Source organism: Tamandua tetradactyla, chromosome 12 (genome assembly GCF_023851605.1).
Source record: "Tamandua tetradactyla isolate mTamTet1 chromosome 12, mTamTet1.pri, whole genome shotgun sequence".
In the NCBI taxonomy this organism is placed as follows: domain Eukaryota; kingdom Metazoa; phylum Chordata; class Mammalia; order Pilosa; family Myrmecophagidae; genus Tamandua; species Tamandua tetradactyla.
In genome coordinates, this window is record NC_135338.1 from 84,530,197 (window position 1) to 84,550,236 (window position 20,040).

Sequence of the window (20,040 nt, forward strand, 5' to 3'; positions counted from 1 at the left end):
TATATCATGTGCACAATTGTTTCTTTGTGTGCTACCTAAATAGTTGAATTTAGTTGATTTAAATTTCCTGGATCACATGTTCTTTCCTTGTGTCCTGATGAGTATTGCTCCATTACCTTCTGGCCACGAATGTGGAGAAATGTGAACACAGCCGATCTTTCCCCATTGCAGATGACTTGATCTCTGTGCCTGGCTGTCCAGAGGATTTTTCACTTTATTTTTGAAATCCAATAACTTGATCAGGACGTGTCGGTGTTCATTGTTCTGTGCCACTTTTCCTGGAACAGGGCTCTGCCTTTCAGTCTGTTACTGAAATCCCTTTTTATTTCAGGATTCTCTTTGAATTTATAATTGAAGACTTTTTCTGTTGCATTATTTTAGTTCTCTTCTTTAGGAATACCACTTATGCTCCCATCATCATTCACTCATCTGTCATTTCCTTTTAATATTTTAAAATTGTTGGCTCGTTTCTGTTTTATTATATTCATTTTTACTCAGTTATAAACTCCAAGTTCCTTATGATATTTTCAGTGTTGTTTATCTTCTTTATTTCCTTTCAGTGTTGTTTTCATTGATGATCAGATTTTATTTTCTCTTAAGATCCTTGAAGAAGTTCTGATTCCTCATTTGTATCTCCTTCTTGGGCCTGACAATCTCTTCCTGAATTCTTAATGTGTATGCTTTTTGCTCTTTTTTACAGATACAATTGCTGCATTAAAAAAAAATTAGTAACATTATGCTTGGATGTCATTCTCGTGCACTGCATACCAGTTATCTAGCGAGTCCCTTCAACTTCTTCCTCCTGTTCCTCATGCCCCTTTTATTTGGGCTGTCATAGTGGAGACTCTTTGCTGCCTGCTTCTTTTCCACCATTGCTCACCTTTGAGCTATTCGTAGATGGGCTATTTATAGTACACTCAGGTTGGAGAGAGCCAAGGCTGTTTCCAGGCTAGCAGGAATCCCCTCTCTAAGAGGACTGTGGGTGTAGAGGTGGGGGTAGGGGAGCTGAAGACCTCAATTTTCAGAGCAGCCCAATCTCACCATGCAGAAACTCTTTCCCATCATGAGATCTGATTTCCTGCAAGTATAGTTGACCTTGTGATTTCCTTAGGCAACCTTGCTTTCCCTACTTCTACCTCATCACAAACTGGGTCCAGAGACTCTTCAATCACCAGTCTGAGCATTTGTATTTTTTCTTTATCTTTTCATTAGTGAATAATTGTAATAAAGTATATCTCTACAGAAAAGTGCACAAACATAAGTTTAGAGCTTGATTAGTTTTTATAAAGTAAACACAACTGTGTTTTAAAAAAAAAAAAACAAAAGAGGCTATTGACCTGGTTAAGTGAACACCCAATCCTGTGCTGCTGATGGGGAAAACCCTGTCTTACCCCAACCCAACAATTGTAAGCCTCAAGATGACAGATGTCAGAGCAGTTTGTAACTTGTAAACCATGATGCAAATGCCGGTTATCTATCTTAAAAGGCATCATGGTGACAAGTGCATTCCACCCCATTTGTCCACATGGCACAAAAGAATCACAGGAAGGGTGAGTGCTTGGCTTGGGTGCCCAGAGTGATGGTGTCTCAGCTTGGATCAATCCAAGACCGCAGTTCTAAAGTCTCCTTTTCTAGTCATTTCGCCTTTGTTTTTAAACTACCATCCAAATCAGAAAATAGAGCATCACCAGCACCTAGAAGTCCCCTCGTGCTCTCTGCCCTCAAAAGTTACACTGTCCTGACCCCCAACACCGTAGATTTATTTGTTTTGGAATTTTACATAAATGGAGCCACACAGTAGCCCATTGTTCTACTATATAGTAATTTATCTTTCCTGCTATTGGTGGGCATTTGGGTTGTTTCCAGTTTGAGACTAATACAAATTGCATTGCTATGAACCTGCTCGACAATGTTTTCGGTGAACATATGCACTCCTTTCTTATTGATATGTACCTAGGAGTGGAATTGCTGGATAATGGAATGTACGTATTTTCGGTTTTAGTAAATAACTGCCAAAGAGTTTTCCAAGGTTTTGAACCAAGTTGGAATCTCATCATCAGAGAAGCCGTGTCACACCCACTATGATGGCTGTTTGAAAAAAAAAAAAAGTGATGGAAAATAATAACTGTTGGTGAGAATGCAGGGAAATCAGAACCCTTGTAAATTGCTGATAGGAATGTGCAACCACTGTGGATGACAGTTTGGCAGTTCCTTGGAGTTTAAGTATGAACTGACAATCCCATTTCTTAGGTATATACCCCCAAAGAATTGAAAGCAGGGATTCAAACAGATGCTTGTACACCAGTGTTCACAGCTGCATCATTCACAATAGCCCAAAGATGGGGAAAAAACAAAGGTGTGAAGCCACCAACAGATGAATGAATAAACAAAATGTGGTGTATATATACAATAGAATATTATTCAGTCAAAAAGGAATGAAGTGCTAATATACACTACAATTGGACAAAACTTGAAGGCTTGATACTGCATGGAATAAGGCAGACACAAAAGGACAAATAGTGTATGATTCCACTTTTATGAGACATCTAGAATAAACAGTTTCATAGAGAGAGTAGACTAGAGGTTACAGGGGGCTGGGGGAAGGGGATTTGATGGGGAGTTACTGCTTAAAGGGTAAGTGTCTACTTGAGATGAGGAAAAAGTTTTGGAAATGGATGATAGTGGTGGGAATACAACATTGTAAATTCAATTAATACACCTGAAATGCACACTTAAAAAATGGTTTTAATAGAAAATTTATGTTAAATATATTTTGAACAATGTATTTATTTTTAAAAGCCACCAAACACAAGGGGAACAAAATTGTGAGAACTACAGCCATCTCGTATACCTATAAACCAGACAACAAAGTTAGAAGTTCTCAATCCGTTTTAACAGAGATTAGGGAAAAGGTAGCTCACTGTAAAGAATTTTTCCCTTTGACGGGAAACTGTAACATTTCCTCATTTGGGAGCTACAGCAATAAGGCAATTGTAAATAAACAATGCATAAAAGCCTCTCATCATGAGTACACAAGAGTACCCCTTGTACCACATCCTTGCCAACACTTGGTATTCTCCATCTTTTTCACTCTAGTTGTTCTGGTTGGCGTATTGAGGTGTCAAATGGTGGTTTGAATTTGCTATTCCCTGATGACTGGTGAAGCTGAGCACCTTTTCATATGTTTATTGACCATTTAGAAAACCTCTTGTATCAAATATCTGTTCAAGTTCTCTTGCCCATATTTCCTACTGGGTCTTCCTTTTAATTAATTGACCCATAGGAGGGTTTTAAATATATATATATTCTGGATACAAATACATCATTGGTTATATGCATTGCAAATATCTTCCCCCACTTTCTCACAGGTGTCTTTGGATAAACAGAAGTTCGCAGTTTTAATGTAGTATAATTCATTAGTGTTTTCCTTTATGGATAATGCTTTCTGTGTTCTGCTTAAGAAATCTTTGCCTGACCTCATTCTCCTTGTCTTTAATGATTTAAAAATCTTCTTCCTCTCTCCTGATGCAGCAGCTATTTCTCCTACCCATAAATTCATCTCCTGGGTCAGTCTTGTCTCATAAACGTTTGTCCGCACCCTGACACCGTACTCTCGAAGAGCTCTTAGATCATGGTGCAGGCAATCAAACGTTTAATGAGGTGCGGGAAATCTTTATAGGACCAGCTGGTGCTGCACTTGAGGCTTGCATCTATTTACTATTCCATTGAGAGACAAACCATAAAGAGAGCGTGGAGGCTTTTCTGAACCTAAATGTACCGTATTCCACTGGAATCCTCACCTTCGGTGGAGCACCGGTCAGCTCCAACACACTTGAAAAATAAGAAGAAGCTATTGGTGCTTCTTAGCTCTTTGCAGAACCCCCTCTCCAGCTCTGCTGTCCTTTCCTGTTTCTCCTTTATTTTCACACCTTCACCCTCTACATATTTTTGGCTTTGGACAGCAGAGTTGCACATCCTTTGTAGGCAGTTTTTGAGAATCCTTGCAACAGCAGACATCTAAATGGAGTGGGGTAAGCCCTTTCCAAACCTCACTGAGACCACTCCCCTGCTGGGGTATGCCAGCCGGGTCCTTTCGGCCACACCCTCGAGGGAGATGCCTTCCCACCCCAGCTCAGGCCCTTTAGCCATGATTGTGTTTGGCATCTTGGAAGCCCTGCATCCTTAAAAGATCCTTAAGGACATCTGTTCTTAATTTCCAGACCATGAGGCAAGGATTTGGGTGCAATTAGTTTATCTGGGAAGTGATCCCAGGAAGCGCTGAGGGAGCGAGGAAGTGAGGGAAAGAAGGGAGGAAAGCCAAGGAAGGTGCACTGATGGGCAGGTCAGTGCTGTGGGCCATGGGGCCGTCTCTCCAGGACCCTCTGGGAGACGCATGGGACATGCCCCAGAATCACCCCACGACAGATGCTGGAAATGGTGGTTCATCCACCTCCTACCCCACATGGTTGAGGGCGACCCCAGTGGGGAGCTTGGCAAGCAGGCCAGGGAGGGTGCTGCCTGCAGGGGCTCCCACAGGAGAGGCGAGGACATGGGGCAGGATGCAGGCGGTGTCTGCTTCAATTATTTGGATAAATGATCTCATTCTGAGCAGTTTTTCCATGTCCAGATTTTGTTAGTGCTAACTACAAATAGGAGTTGGTGTGTTTTTAAGTGTCTGTTCCTCTTATAGTTAAAATATTTGAGTTCCATATTATAGTTGTTCAGAAATTCAGAAAGCGTCTCACCCAGCTGCATAGCTGGTGCACAGCTCAGCTAGAAGGTGGGTGACCACAAAAGGTGACCTCATTAACCCCATGGGGGACCCCTGAGCCCATCGTCACACTTTGGGCTCTCTTCTCTGGGGCCTGGCTTAGCAGCTACCCAACCACTTCACTCCAGCCTCAGCTTTAGAGCTGCCTCTTCCAGCAAGCCACCTCTGACCAAGGCCTGGCTTGTTAGATTCTTTTCCTTTGAGCCAGCCCCTCGGTGTCTGCCTCAACCTTATGGCATTCAGTAGAAGCTGTTTGCCAGTCACGGCTGGGAGGGAGGCAGGCGCTGTGACTACGTGCTTGTGCCCTGGTCCTACAACTAGTGGAGCCTCATAGCGAAGTCTGCATCCCTGAACCGACTCCCTGCAAGTCAAGCCGTCCTAGAAGTTCATGCATGGAATTTTGTTGAGGTAGACAAACCAGCAGAAAGCATGTACCTCTTTTATCAATGCCTAGATTGCATGACCCTCCCTCTTCCCATCACATTTCAAACCTAAACCCGAAATGTTGAAAGGGCCACACCCTTGCTGGAAGCCAGGAGCCCGTGGCCTGGGTGTGTCGGATGTTCTCAGGTCCTCAACCCTCAGGCCCCACCCCTTGTCCCCTGTCGCTGCAGCACCTGATGTGTGCCGGCCTCTGGTGCCTGGTGGAAGGAGATTCGTCCTGCAAGACCAAGCTTGACCCACCCCTGGATGGCACTGAGTGTGGGGCAGACAAGGTAACCCCTGCTTCCCGCGGCCCCCACGGAAGGCAGCCCCATGTCTCCAAGTAAGCCAACGTGGCACCTCACCTTCCCAAAGGCAACCTGCGCTCTGTGCTCAGCAGTCCACAAAGCATCCCCCCGAAACGGCTCCCTCCTGCACATGGGGACACCCACCTCACTCCACTCCTTTCTCTTAAGATGCAAAAATGATTTAATATTTTTGTCACATTAACTCCTTTTGTGACTTAACTGGATTTATTTAAAGGGAAATGACTTCAGTATGCCTTAAGTGGAAAAGCAGTACCCCTTGCCACACACAGAAGGCTGTCTGTAAAAATGAATTTAATGAGAATAGCCTTGTCAAGTTCTAGTGAGCTATTCCGTGAGTGAGGCTGCCACCTTATCACAAACAGAAAGATTAGCAAGTGTTGGGGAGGTGGGGGTGGGCCAAGACCCTGGACAACAGGCTGAGACTTTCCCCTTGGGTCTTATCAGATGCTCAAAAGAGTTGAACAGGAAATTAGATTTTCCCTTTGGTGCCCTGACCGAGAGCTGCTAAGGTCCCATCTCGTGCCCCCAGGCCTGAGCCGCACATTCTGGAAAATTCTGGTTTGGAGACCTAGGTTGCTCTTATCCTCAGAAAGAACCAGCGTCAATCGTGTGGACTCGGCAGCAGCATCTCAAAGCACCAAAGCCAACTCTGAGGTTCAAAATCCGCAGAGGCAGGCCAGCCCACGCTGCTGTGCAGAGAGAGAGCACTCACTGAGCTGGGTTTGCAGAAGCTCAGGGGTCTTCCCCAGCCACATGAATTCATCCTGTTTCTGGGAACTTAGAAAGTCCCCACATTCCAAGTGGAAGTTTCGGGGAAAATCCAAGCCCCAGAGGGACAGAGGGATCGGGTTGAGTAAGTAGGGAACATTGCAAAAGTTAGCAAGCCTGCACAACCCCAAAATTACCAAAAAAATGGGGCTTTGGGGGTATTTTTGACATAGTAGAAATATGCCCTGGTGTGTGGACAGGGTCACTTCACCCCTCCTGAGTGCCCCCTTGCCCACGGGCCCCCCTTGCTCTGTTTCAGTGGTGTCGTGCCGGGGACTGTGTTAGCAAGACCCCAATCCCAGAGCACGTGGACGGGGACTGGAGCCTGTGGGGTGCCTGGAGCATGTGCAGCAGGACGTGTGGCACGGGCGCCCGCTTCCGGCAGAGGAAGTGTGACAACCCCCCGTAAGTTCCTTCCACTCGGGCCTGCTCCCCGGGGCCTTGCTCGAGGTGGCCCTGAGACCAAAACAAGACCTCTGGACTGCAGTCCTTGCTGCCGTCTGCAGAGCAGGGTCCATCTCCCACTGAGAAGTTGGGTGCAATGGAAACAAAATGGAACCAAGGGGTCCCCATGTCCAGTGGGGTCTCAGCAAGGCTTTCCCAGGCTTCCTCAGGCCTTTTCTGTGAACCTGGGTGCAGTAAATTTGGGAGGTGAACCGGGTAGCTTAGTTCCTTGTCTGGACCCTGGAAACAAATAGATTACAAGGCCTTGTGGCCTCTTTCATGTGCCCTCTTGGTCCACGTTCATCAGAGGGAAGACCGTAGACCTCCAGGAATGAGAGGGCAACCTTCAAATTGGCTGCTAACTGCCAGCAGGGAGCACCGGGGCTAAAGAATCCCAGAATGTCTGCATTGAACCACCTTGTTCATCCAAACATTTCTCACCTGCCCTTGGTAGAAATATTTGACACAATACAGCGTCTTGCATCGTATAGCTTACATCATAGGCTTCCTTTCACTAACAACGAACGCTATAATCCTCCTTGTTAACCTTTGCACATATGCCTCTGAAAAGGCAAAGTTAGACTCTGGGCTCCATTACCATCATTCCATCAGCACAGGCTTTTCTCTTCTCTTTTGAAATTTCCCATTTTTAGTATTTCTTTGAACCATCTGTTTTTGTCTTTTATGCCCTCATCCCGCATGGCATCCATTTTGAAAAAGAGCAAGTTGTAGATCATCACTAAAAAGAATGCTGAATGCCCACAAGTAAGTCATGTGGGTGAATATTAACCAGTCTGTTATGTTTAAAACCCCTGATGCTTAGGCTAACACCCTAGATACATTAAATCACAAACTTAGTGTGGAACCCGCGAACAGGATGTTTTAAACCTCCCCAGGTGATTTCAATAGCTGGCTAAGGCTGAGAGCCTCTGGATTAAAGGAAAATTATGTTCACAGTTCAGTTGATGGTAGGAATGCCATTTTTGCTGGTAATGCTGTAAAAATTTATTCTTATTAAATCACGTATTGTGTGTAATTAAAACTTTTCCTCCAATGCCCAGCAGAGTGCTTGACCCATGATAAGTCCTTAATTGTTTAGGAATGATTTCTTAATTAAAAGTGTAGATGAGTAGATGATTAGAAACCCCATCTAGCTATATGGTGAGAACTTAACAGAGAGTACCTTAGTTTTTATGTTGCTGGTATGTTGAAGTTAAAATAGTTTAACCTCTAGCCCAATGTGAAGAGCTTTGGGTTTGGAATCATGGCTCTGAGATGCAGGCCTGGCTTCATTGGTTATTGGCCATGTGACCTCAAGGAAGACCCTTCTCTAGACCTCAGTTTCCCCCATTGGTGGGAGCTAGCATGGCACAGTGGAAAGAGCCTGGTTTCAAAGGAAAGATAGAAAAATCCTTGAACCCCAGCACTGCTATGTACAGCAACTGACCCTTACTATCTGTTTCTCTGTCTAAAATTTGGAATAATCCATGGGTATTTGTGTAACGTGCATGGTCTGCATTCAATTCCCAGCCTCTTTCATTAGCACAGATGAGATGGTTTCACCTGCCTTGTCTAACTTCCAAGGCTGTTTTGAGGCTCAAAGGAGGGTGCCTCCTGTGGAAGCATTTTGTTCATTGCACAGCACAATTTGCAAAAGCTACTCCACCTCTGCCAATTTCAGTTGTGTGCCCTGGTCAAGGGGCTGTCTCCCTCGGTGTGTTATGGACATTATCCCACATCAGGAGACACCCTAGTATTGCAATTCAGAGCTTGACGCCCCTTAAGGACCCCATGTCCTGAGAGTGTTAACAACTGGACTGTGTTTAGGTGAGGGTGACCCTTGCAAAGATAAGGTGCCACTGCCGCTGGGCAACTGCACTAGATGAAATTTCTAAGAGATGTTGTCAATGTTGTCTGTTTAATGGGGTAACAGTAGCTAAGGCATCCTTGTTGGTAGCCCTAAGAGGAGGCTTTCTGGGGCTTTGTGGCTCAATGCCCTGGGCTTTACTCACTGTAACTGTCGGATACCTCCTGCCCTGCCCAACTGTTAGAGCCACGTCGGGACCCAATATGGCATTTTGTGGTGAAGGTGCCTAAAGACCCTGAGTTTTCATCCCCACCTCTTGTTCAGAGAGCAGACTTAGCATACCCTCCCTGGCCTGTCCCACTGTGGGATTTCACATGTTGGGATCCTCACCCCACCCTCCAGGCCTAATGGTCCCAGAAGAGAGGCCATTCTGGAAATGCAATTGTCATTGTAAGAGTCATCTTCTATTCTTCTTTCTTTATCAGGTGGCCTCAAATGGTGGCCATGAAGTTCTCCCATTGTCCCTCTTCCTGTATCATGCCCTGGAGCAGTAAGGGGCGTCCTTCAGTCTGCATCTCACAAGCATCTAGGGAACTGTAGGTCTCTGCACACTGGATTGTTGAGGACATGGATATATCCCTGAGCTTGAAGTTGTCTTGTCTAATCTCTGTAGCCTAGCAGGACCCACGGAGCAGGGACACAGGAGATGTACCAGAAACAGAAGGCAGTCCCCTCACTCCTTCCAGTCCCCGTGCTCCTACCTAGTGAAGCCTTTCCCACACCATGCATTCTCCTTCACAGAGTCGCGGACCCTGCTAGCAGTAGGTTTCAAGTGACCAACAAAAACAGATCAAGTCTCTACCAACCCTCAGTAGCCACTGTCCCACCACTTCCCTTGGGCTCCTCCAGACACCTCAGCCTGACCCTTTCCAAACTCTTCTCTTCTTTCATCTTTCCTTCCCCATGCCTCGCTGAGGCCTGGAAGCTAATGGAACAGCCAGGGCATGTGGTTTAGGCCCTGGCACACTCCTTCTCCCATCCTTCTAGACAGCCTGCACCCACCCGTCCCCAGTGAGGGTGGAGTCCACAGCTAGAAGGGCTGAGGACCAGCCTCAAGAACAAGCTTCAACATGGGACCAGCCCTGTTATCCCCAATATGTTTCTGCTCCTATAATATTTACATCCTGGTGGTATGACTGACTTTAAGCAATAGCAATGCAGCATGATTTCCCGCTCCAAACGAAACAACCTGCTCTTTCTCCCCTTGTAGTTCTCCAGTCTCACTTTCATGTAGCCAACCCCCAGGGGGAGCGGAAAGAGCTGGGCAAGGCTCGGGCAGGTGGTTTAGCTGCACCCCCTGGTGCAGAACAGGGGCGGTATATTATGAAATCCAGGCTGCAGTACACAACCTGCTTTGGCAGCACAGCCTGACATGACTTTTACAAAACACAGCTGATCCGGTCCCAGAGACAAGCCTTGACCCAAACAACCTCCTCTGCCTGCCTCACTCCTTAAATCACCAAGCTTGTTGCCTTTGCAGTTTCATAGTGGGCTCCACAGTCATGGATTATGTTCATCTTCGGTTTGGAGGGTGCTCCTGACTTTCGCTCCAGCCCCTGGCTCCTTTCCCCATCTCCTGTAGCTGCTTTATTCACGGTCCAAAAATATTGGCAAAAGAGCCCTTCCACCCTTTTTTCCCCCCCTCATCTCAGTCTTTATAGCACTTGGGACTTTATTTCTTGCTGACTGACACTGAGACCTCAGGGATCATCCAGACTTTTAAACCAGTTTCCTAGGCTTGTCCAAATTTTCCTGCCATAATTTGCTGTCAGTAGGCATTCCCACTGAAGGCATTCCCATTGCATGCAAAAACTCATAATTCACTCAAATTCTAGTACCCGCTAGAAGGACTGGGGAGTAGGTTGGAGAGAAAATGTTCAAAGCCTTTTGCATGAAAAGTCTGCCCTATTGAGGTGAGAGAACGATGGGAAGGGAATGGGGTACGGTGTGGGGGGACGCATTGGGGTTACTGTGCAGCCTCACAGCGTGAGCACTGGAGAGGAAGGAGCAAACCTTCCAAAGGCTCGGGGGAGGACAGGCTGGTGTGGATTTATATGCCTGCAGTTGTTTTTTGCTTCATGGTGAAATCTCCCATAGGTGTGCTTTAAACGTGCCAACAATCTGGCATCCTATGGATAGCTTTTTAAAACCCAAGTCTTCTACCCTAGAAAATCAGTCCCTTGTGTGGCTTGGATACCTTTCAAAGGATGTCTGAAAATGGTGCACTGCTCTGCACCATTCCCAAATCCCAACCTTTGCCTGCTCCCTCTTTGGAGCAGGCAGTGCCAGGCAGGGGCTGAGACATGGGCCCTGTCCTGGCATATCTTCCAGTTGAACTTTGTTGACGAGTGCAAGGCAAATACCTCAAATATGAAGTGCCACCCAGCTGGCGTTTTTTTCTTACAGCCACCTCTGTTCCACACATGCATCCATACCCAGGGAAAGGAGCAGGTCTGCAGCCACACCTTCCTGCGAACATAGCAAACCTCTGCCGCCCCCTGCTCTGCACTCTACTTGCTTGAGACTGCCGGTCTGGGTCCTTCAGGAGCTCCTGATTTGGGGAGGAACTTGCCTATCTCACCCCAAACTTTCCAGTTTCCCCCTAAAGCCTCTGTTTCATCCTTCTCCTTACTTTTAAGTGTATATATTAAAATTGAGCATACAGTAACGTGCACATGTGGTAGTGCACGGCTCCATGCTCAGCCCTGGTCATCATAGCTGCTGTGTGTGTTCAGTACTTGGGGGCGTGCACCTGTCTGTGCAGCCGGGCATGGAGTCACCAACCTCTGGTGCGCAGGTGATGTGAGGAGAATCTGCCTGTTCTCTCAACAGCTTATGCCATTCATACTGCCCTGAGCAGCCACGAGGCTTCCTCCTGCTCCTCTTCCTCCTTGGCGCTGGGGTTGCTGGTGGTAATAGACTGAATTACGTCCCCCCTCGCAAGACAGGTTCTTAACCTTAATCTGCAAGAAGGGAATCCTTGATCAGCAGAAGAAATTCAGACAAAGTCGGAGAAAGCATAGAGAGGTGCCAGCAGCCAGAAGCTAGAAGAGGCCAGAAGGGACGGCCATATGACGGAGGCCAAGTGCAAGCCAGGAAACACAGGGATTGTGGCAAACCAGCCCCAGAATGCCACAACCTCCAGGGAAGAGTATGACTTTGCTGATTGGGGACTTCTGGTCTCCAAAACCATGAGCCAATAAATTCCTGTCGCTGAGCCAGCCCGTTTGAACGGTATTTGACACAGCAGCCCGGCAAACCAAGACACCAGACTTTAGTCTTTGCACTGGGTGTGTAAAAGTATCTGGTTGAGGATTTGATTTGCCTTTTCATCCTAAGTAGCGGGGTTGAGCATCTCTTTATCTCTTTACTTGCCAATCAGATGTTCTTCCTCGCAAAGTGTGTGTTCAGGGCATTTGGTTTACCATCTGAGCTCTGGTCTTATCCATGTTTAGAAAGTCCTTAAGAAGTAAAAATAAAAACTGGTGATTGTTATAGGAGAATGGATCAACCAAAGAAAATTGCTCCCAGCTGACTGTCAGTGGGTTGGGCTGTCTTTTGGGTTGACCGTCCCTTTCGGGTGGTGGCTGCTGGACCCAGGAGCTCTTGTGTGTCACATCGTGTCTCACAGCCACCCCTTCCTCACCCTTGAGCAGTGGTTTAACCCATTGTAGCTTCAGTCTCCTCCTCTGAAAAATGCAGTTGGGACCTCTCATGATTCTTTGTGTAGGTTCAATGAGGGAACAGCGACAAAGAGCCTACAGTGCAAGCTCTCAGTGCATATAAACTGGGATTTTTTATCATCATTTATTTGAAAGTGACTCTCCCCTTGCAACTTTTCTGAGTCCTCAAGTGACCGTCCCACATTTTGGAAGGAGATTTCCACTTGCTGATGTCATCCCTTCTTTTTCCATGAGGCCATGTGGGAGAGATGGAAGGAAGAATGCAGATCTCTTTAGCTCTCAAAAACAGATGATTTCTCTATCAGTCATTCTGTTATTTTAATCGTTCTTCCTTTTAGCCATGTCAGGCTTTCTTTCTTTTGTTTTTTTCCTTATCCTCTCCACATATCCTAGCAGACCCTTTGGGATAAGGGAGAACCTGGCCCTCTGCTCCTCACAGCTTCTGCAGGTGGTCTTCCCACCCTCTCTACTTAATGGCTCAGAACCACGTCTCTCTTGAAGGCCACTTGTGTCCCTATGACTCAGGTTTCACCCACCCAGTCTAGAAGTGGTGGTCCTTCACCCACAAAATTTCTGGCAGGAAGCCTTCCTGTCAGCCACACCCTGCCCTTTTCTGAAGGTTCTCCTTCTGTCTTATCTATCGCCCACCTATTAGGGGTCTCTCTTTGTTGTCTCAAGACCAGTCCACACCCAGGAGGCCCTGGCTAAAGTCACGGTCTCTCAGTAACCCCCAGAAAACCTGCATTATAGGGACAGTCGTGAAGAGGGAGCACCGGCATATGGTCTCTGGCCCTGCCCTCAGATAATTCCTCATATAGGAATTATTTGGATGGTGACTCATGTTGTGGTGGATTGCTTCTCTTCTTTTCCCATGCTGTTCAAATGGTGACACAAGGGAAAACTAGATCAAATCAACTCTTCTGTGACTTTCAGATAATCTCTGATAGTGTAGCTCAATTCAGCCCAATTGCAGTTTATTGAAGATGTCCACCTGGTTCTCTGCTAGAGATTGCAGAGGCATGGAGGGAGCCAAGAACCCAGCTGTCCTCTACACAAGGTCGATAGTCAACATCAGAGCAGAGACCATGCAACTTGAGAGGAAAAAATAGGCTGCAGGGAGGAGGAGATAGCTCAAGGATGGGAAAGGAGTTGGGGGCATGGGTGGAAAAGGCAAGGCAGTGAGCTGGATAGGGGCTGAAATGGAATCTGGCTAAGGATGAAGGTCAGTCAGAGAGAAGAAAAAGGATAAACAGACTTACAGAAGGAGGTAGGCTGGGGGCCCCTGGTATCCTATGGGCAATCCCATAGCTTTCTGCTGGGTCCGAGAGCTCTTTCTCATCACATTCATCTTGTCCCCACCACCCACAACAGGGAGTCAGGGTGGGCACTGTACATGGGTCAGCCAGACTTCAACTGATGAAGGTGGGTGAGACCAGCCTACTTTGCATGGTTGAACTCCATCCCAGTGGGTGTTGGGCTCATTGTCTAAGTTCTGGTCCTTGCTGTCATCTGGCCCCATAGCAGCTGTTGTGCCACTCATCTCCCTCTGGTCCCCAGTCATGGGAGCCCATGCATTGTCATGGAGACGTCCCTCCTGCTCTGTTCCTTCCATACTGTGCTTTGTGGCTCAGGAACCCATTTATTTATTTGCCTTGTGACAGGCAAACCACTCTGTCCCGGGCCCAGGACCCCTGGTGAGGCTGCTTGAGGTTGCATTTACCCACACACACCATGTAATTATTCTTCTGAGGTCTGACTGCCTCTCTGGTGCTCTAGGCAGGAAAGAGAACACAAGGCAGGACTCTGGTGATCCGTGCTCTTTCTCTCTTGTGTGACATACTTTGGTAACAAGTGCAGGGGGATGGAAAACAAAAAGAAATCTGATCCCAGCATGATGGTCTTGGCCTCATGGGGATGATGAGAATCATAGCGGTTGGGAAGTTCACGTCCTCTGAGGATATCCAGGGTCTCATGAGAGAGCTGGGCAGAGCCACACTTCGGCTAGCTGGGCCTGAGATCCTACCCCTCCACCTCAATGCCCCTCCCATGTGGACTCGGCCAGGAAATATATAGCCAAGGGCTCCGGAGCGGCTTAAAGCCACAGTTGAAGCCCAGATTGGCTGGGACACAAGCCACATCACTGACTTGACATGGTCTCTCCCAGGTGGGCCCCCGCTTGTCCGGGAAAACGTGGCAGAACTGGGACCTAACCCATTAGCTCCATAGCCCTGCCATAAGCAACATAATAATTCTGGTTCTTTTCATTATGAAGTAAATGAGAGCTATTTATTTACTCCTCCTGAAATCTCATGACCTCTGGAGTATTCCTAGGAGCCATTTAAAGGTCCTCATTTCAGAGAAGACCAAAATAAAAACAAAACCCCAACCCTTCTTGGGAATTTCAGTGTCTCAGACCAAAGCCCCCATTTGTGGATCATGCTGAGTGGGTATTTGCTGTGTTTGATTTCCAGACCCTGATTGACAACTCTTGGATGGATTGGGAGGGAGGGATGGGGGGTTGCTGAGCAGGTGTAACATGCCATCCGCGTGGGTCTGGGGTTTCTGAGATGTGGTTTGTAAGGCCGGAGGGAGTGCCCTTGGCAGCCTCACCCCACTACCCCCTCCCCTCCTCCTGGCAAGAGAGGGAGGAATGGAGCGCCCTGCTTCACTGCCGCCTGCCACTCTGGCTCTTAACGGTTGGGGTGCCCTCTCCCTGCAGCCCTGGGCCCGGAGGCGCGCACTGCGGCGGAGCCAGCGTGGAGCACACGGTCTGCGAGAACCCCCCCTGCCCCAAGGGTCTGCCCAGCTTCCGGGACCAGCAGTGCCAGACCCACGACCGGCTGAGCAGCAAGATGAAGGGCCTGCTGACTGCGGTGGTGGTGGATGGTAATGGCCCCTGGCCTGGCCTGGCCTGGCTGACCTCCCTCCCTCCAGGAAACTTACGGGAAAACCACCCACCCCATTCACCTGTTCCCAGTCAGTTCGTTTGCATTTTAAATTTGGGTCGGGTGGAGGTTAGGTGCAACATAATAGGGAAACTGAGGCTGGCATGTTTGAGAAAAAGCGTGTGTTACTCCCAGGTCCCAGAAAGAAGGGGGGCCCAGGAGGGGTCCGTGGGAGGCGTGACCAGCTGGCAGGGGTGGGGGGATCCCCAAGCAGCAGGTGGGGAGCACGCAGGGAGAGGGACTGTGGGCTAGTGCCTTTTCTAGGGTCCCAAGGTGGTTAGGAGATTTCCCGTGGGAGGCAGGGCTTGGTTACTAAAGCAAACACATGTGCTAGGGGGTAGGGACTGGGGGCCCGAGGGTAGTGGGGATGGTGAGCTCATCATTTGGGACCAGCCGTGGATTTCCGGTGAGATGTGTGGGTAGTATGGGTGGTAGCCCAGCTGTGGGGCTCTGGGGGAGTTTCTGTGCCAGGGCTGGGCCAAAGGACAGGGTTGAGGCAAGTGGCTCAGCACGCAAAATACACTGAGCGCTATACCACCATCCGCCAGGGACAGGCTGCCTGAAGCCCCCCGCCCAGGACTGCCATGGACCCGCTTTCATTAGCAGCAGTGGGGCCTGGGGTGGGCCAGCCCTGAGAGTTCCCAAAAAGCTGGTGTAGAGGCAGGAAGCTCTCCAGATTCATTCTGCACCCCTATTTCTCAGCGAGGCAGATGGGCCAGCAGCCCGCCCTCCTGTACCTTGTTCTGAGGGGCCCAGGACAGACGTGGAGGACAGCGAGGCTCTGAAAGGGCAGCGCAGCTGTGTCTGCGGTCTGCTCTTTGGCTGTCCAGTGGCCATGCTTTCTCGTATTTTTTCCTTGGCTCATTCTGGATGTGCTCTTACTCCTTGACTGAGAATTTGGGAAAATGTTGAGAACGGTTTGCAATTTGGGCAAGACAGTAAATGTAGGTCACATTTTTTCCTTCTGAGAACTTTCTCCCAAATCAAGAGCTTGCCCCCGCAGGCAGTGCCAGCATTTCCAGCAGCTGATAAAATTCTTGGCAGTGTATTATATATATAGGTAGTATTTGTGAGATTTGTTTATTGTGGAGAAGGGCACCCCAGGACCTAGTTCAGGGATTTTTGCACCTAAAATTCCACTCGTCTTCAGGAAATGAGTCTTCTCATTATAAGGACAACAGTGTGTCCCATTGATGGAGCGTGTATGTAGAGGCACCTGTACATATATCATCTCATTTAATATGCAACAACAGCTGTGCAACTAGGAGCTCTGAGACCAGAGTGGTTACATGGCATGTCCAAGCTCCTGTAGCCAATCTAGAGAAGTTAACTTGACTCACAGAAAATAACCAGCTATCCTCTTGCTTCCCAAACTTCAGTAAAACAGAATGCATGACCATGTTTTAGCAAGAACTGCAGCTGCCAGGCCTGATCTTTAGATAGCCTCTGAAGTGGTGGGCCTGAGCGTGACGTTCCTGCATCGGGTCTTAGGTTGCTTCCCTGTGATGAGTTATTATTTTGGTAGCTCAGAGAACCTCTAAAAGCCACATTCTGCAGAGGGAATGGCCAGAGCAAGCCCTCAGACCCACAGCTTTTAACCCAATGAATTTGCCCATCAGCTCTGAACCAACTCATAGAAGGACGACTGACGCTTTCTACAGTAGCAGATAATACTAATCCACATGGCTGAAGGCTCTTTTTAAAGCATCACAAGGATCCCCAGACATCTTTTATTTTAAAAATGCACCTAGCGTGGCAGGACGATGGTGGCTGCCACCGCCCATGTGGCTAGTGAACCGGTGGAGGAGCGCGGCTGTCACCCACGGCAGAGGGCCACCCTCCCGTGGCAGAGGGCCACCTTCCTGAAAGTCAGGCACGGCGCCAAGGGCCTGGGCTTGTGGCACACCAAGGTGGCACACCCCCGCCACCATCCACCGGGGGAGGAGCAGGCGGGAGGCCACCAGCCGTCCCAGGCGCCTTCTGACCCCAGGGACCCAGCACCCGCGAGAGAAGCAACATCGCTTCTGAACTTCGGGCCATCCCCCGAACGCCAGATAAAGGCATCTTCAGGTCCTCTTTCGTGTCCTCTCCCACTCGAAGGAGCAAGAAGAGGTCAGTTCTAAAATAGACTCATGTCTTTTTGATTTCCACTCAACCACGTGCACCGCCGCCTTGTTTTTCTTTCCTTAGTCATTTGCTTCAGTTTTCAATTCTCCTGCCTCGTTTATTCAATGCAGAAATCCCATTTAAATGTCTGTTTTTCCACTGATTTCTCCAAGCCCAGATTAAACGTCTATTTTACTTTCCAACCACTTTTGGATGTCCGAGCCCCTGGTTCCCTTATCATCGCAGTTGTCTGTCTCCCCAGATCCTCCGTCCAAGAAGCTATTTGGGGAATCTCATTGGATTCAGAAAGTAGCTTTTCACCCATCCGCTTTGTATTTCCTCCTGCCCAAGTAATAAATAATTGCAGCCAGAGCTCCTCCCCACTCTTTGATCTGAAAAATGCAACCTTTTTTGATAAGGACAGCTGACAGCCAGAAGAATTTTGCCTTTGGAGGAGAAACCCCAAGGTCAGGGTCTTGCGAGAGTGGCCTGAGACAGCCCTTCCCTTGGGTGGCTGTGTCATGATTTTTTGCACATTCAGTTTCATTTCTCTCACAAATATAAACAGAAGCCAGCATTTATTATTATTATTTTTTTTTTTTTTGCAAAGGAGCATTTTGCAGGGAGCATAACAACGAGTTACTAAACGGCCAATTCAGAAGGCAGGGGGAGAATACAGATTGTAGCTGTTCCCCTCAAGACGTGGCTTATGAAAGGTACAATTATAGCTTGGCCCTGATAGAAACGATTCCTGTGGTTGGGGCTCCGGGCTCTTCTGAAACCCATTATGACGCGTCTATTCATAGCGCTGCTATCGCGGCCGAATTCTTTGGCTGGTGACGCACAGTTCAAGAAAGGGGAAGCCATATTTTTTCTTTCTTTTTCTTATTTAACGAAGAGAAAAAAAAATTCCTGCGGAGGTAGATTTTTCCAAGGGGGAGGGCTCAGAACCACAAATCCACACCACCTCCAACAGAAGACAAAGAGTCTCCTTAGAAAATGCTTCTAAGCGGAAAAGCCTTTAGACAGAACCCCAGTTAGAAGGCGAGTTGCCAAACCCACCCCATTCCTGCTTTCCCTGTGAAATGACCTCTGAGTGCAAACCTTCAGGAGTCAGGTCGGCTCTGCCCGGGGCCAGAGGCCACACGCCCACTCGAGTATTGGAGGGCTTGGGGGGAGCCACGGGGGGGACACGGCGTGTGGCATGGCAGGGGCCCCCTCCAGGCTGCAGCCTCCCGGTGCAAGGGGCCCGGGGTACCTTGATACCCTGATTTCATGTCAGCCAGTCCGGCTGGAGCTGCTTCCTGAAAAGGGGAATGTTAGAAAGTTGCTGGGTGCCCCACAGACCACAAGGGCAGGGGTGCAGACGGCCACATGAGCGCATGGGCCAGGCCTCAGGGGACACCCATGGCAACCACAGCTTGTTTGCGAGTCACTTCTCCCTGCCCCCACAGCCGACATGCGAGCTGACGGGGCCATCCCACGGGAGCTCCCACAGAAGTCCACAACCCCTTGGCAAATCCTTTGGGGCCACATGTTTCAGAATTTAGAATGTTCTCGGGTTGGGTAGGTCATAGTGGTGCATCAACTATGTTTCACGGACCACCCCACATGGGGTCTGGGCGGCCCCCAACAGTCAGACGCATGGAGATCTCCACCAGGTCCCATACGACCAGCCCATTAAATGGTGTGTTGGTTTCCTGTGGCGGCTGTAACAGCGTACCACAACCGGGGTGGCTGGAAACAATAGACATTTATTGACTTACGGTTATGGAGGTCACAAGTCCCGAAAGCAAGGCGTCGCAGTGCCACGCTCCCTCTGAAATCTAGAGAGGAGAATCTGTGGCGTGCTGCTTCTGGCTTCTGGTGGCCGGCCGGCACCCCTAGTGTTCTCTGCCCCAGTGGCCACATGGCATTCTCCCCTCTCTCCATGTGGGTCCAGAGTCCCTCTTCTGATAAGGACAGCTGTCATGTTGGATAAGGGCCCACCCTACTCCAGCGTGAGCACATTCTAACTTGCCTAAGTCCATCTATAATGACCCAATTTCCAAATAAGTTCACATTTTGAGGTGCCAGGGAGTAGGACTTCAGCAGATCGTTTTGGGGGGATGCAGTTAGATCCAGAAAATATGGAATACTAAAGACCAGCAAGCACTTCCTGTCACACAGGGCTGGTTTAAAACACAAAGGTACAAAAGGCTTGTAGTTTTCAGAACTTTTCTACCTCTGAATTGCCGATAGGAGAGTGCAGACTTCTAGGGAACCGCCCACCCACCCGTGCACCTTAAGCAGAGAGGCCCTGGCTGTATCTGAGCCTGCGTTCCCAAGAGAGTCTCCGATTGGGGCATCCCCCTCCAGTCTAGTCGGCCAAGACCTGGGCTGGGAGGAGCTTAGGTGAGCTTTTGTGGCGGCCTCAAAATTAAATGGTGTCTTCACCTTAGTAAGAGCTCGTAACTCCTGGCCAAGACACCAGGGAAAGCCCTGGACCCAGAACCAGCCTCTTTGCTACATAGCACTACAGGCGCTTGTGGCCTGTGACCCTCAAACCTCCAGCCGGTCTCCCCTGCCCTGTCTGGGGCTCCCCCAGCCAAGCGTGAGTCCTGCCAAGAAGTCCTGGGGCCCAGGCCAGACAGCCCAGCCTCAGTCTGAATTTCGTCCCAGCACACACCAGCCAGGCAAGAAGGATGCTCCAAGCTTCTCCTTG

The 20,040-nt window shown here is 48.7% G+C and overlaps 1 protein-coding gene across 2 annotated transcripts in view; it reads left to right on the forward strand.

Moving 5' to 3' along the window:
- The window catches only part of ADAMTS17 (ADAM metallopeptidase with thrombospondin type 1 motif 17), a 345,591-nt gene that overhangs the window by 224,671 nt on the left and 100,880 nt on the right, over window positions 1-20,040 (forward strand). For both annotated transcript variants that reach the window (XM_077124036.1, XM_077124037.1), the window contains exons 11-13: window positions 5,386-5,487; window positions 6,551-6,696; window positions 15,005-15,171. In XM_077124036.1, the coding sequence (XP_076980151.1) occupies window positions 5,386-5,487; window positions 6,551-6,696; window positions 15,005-15,171 (415 nt within the window). The remainder of the gene's footprint in view (window positions 1-5,385; window positions 5,488-6,550; window positions 6,697-15,004; window positions 15,172-20,040) is intronic.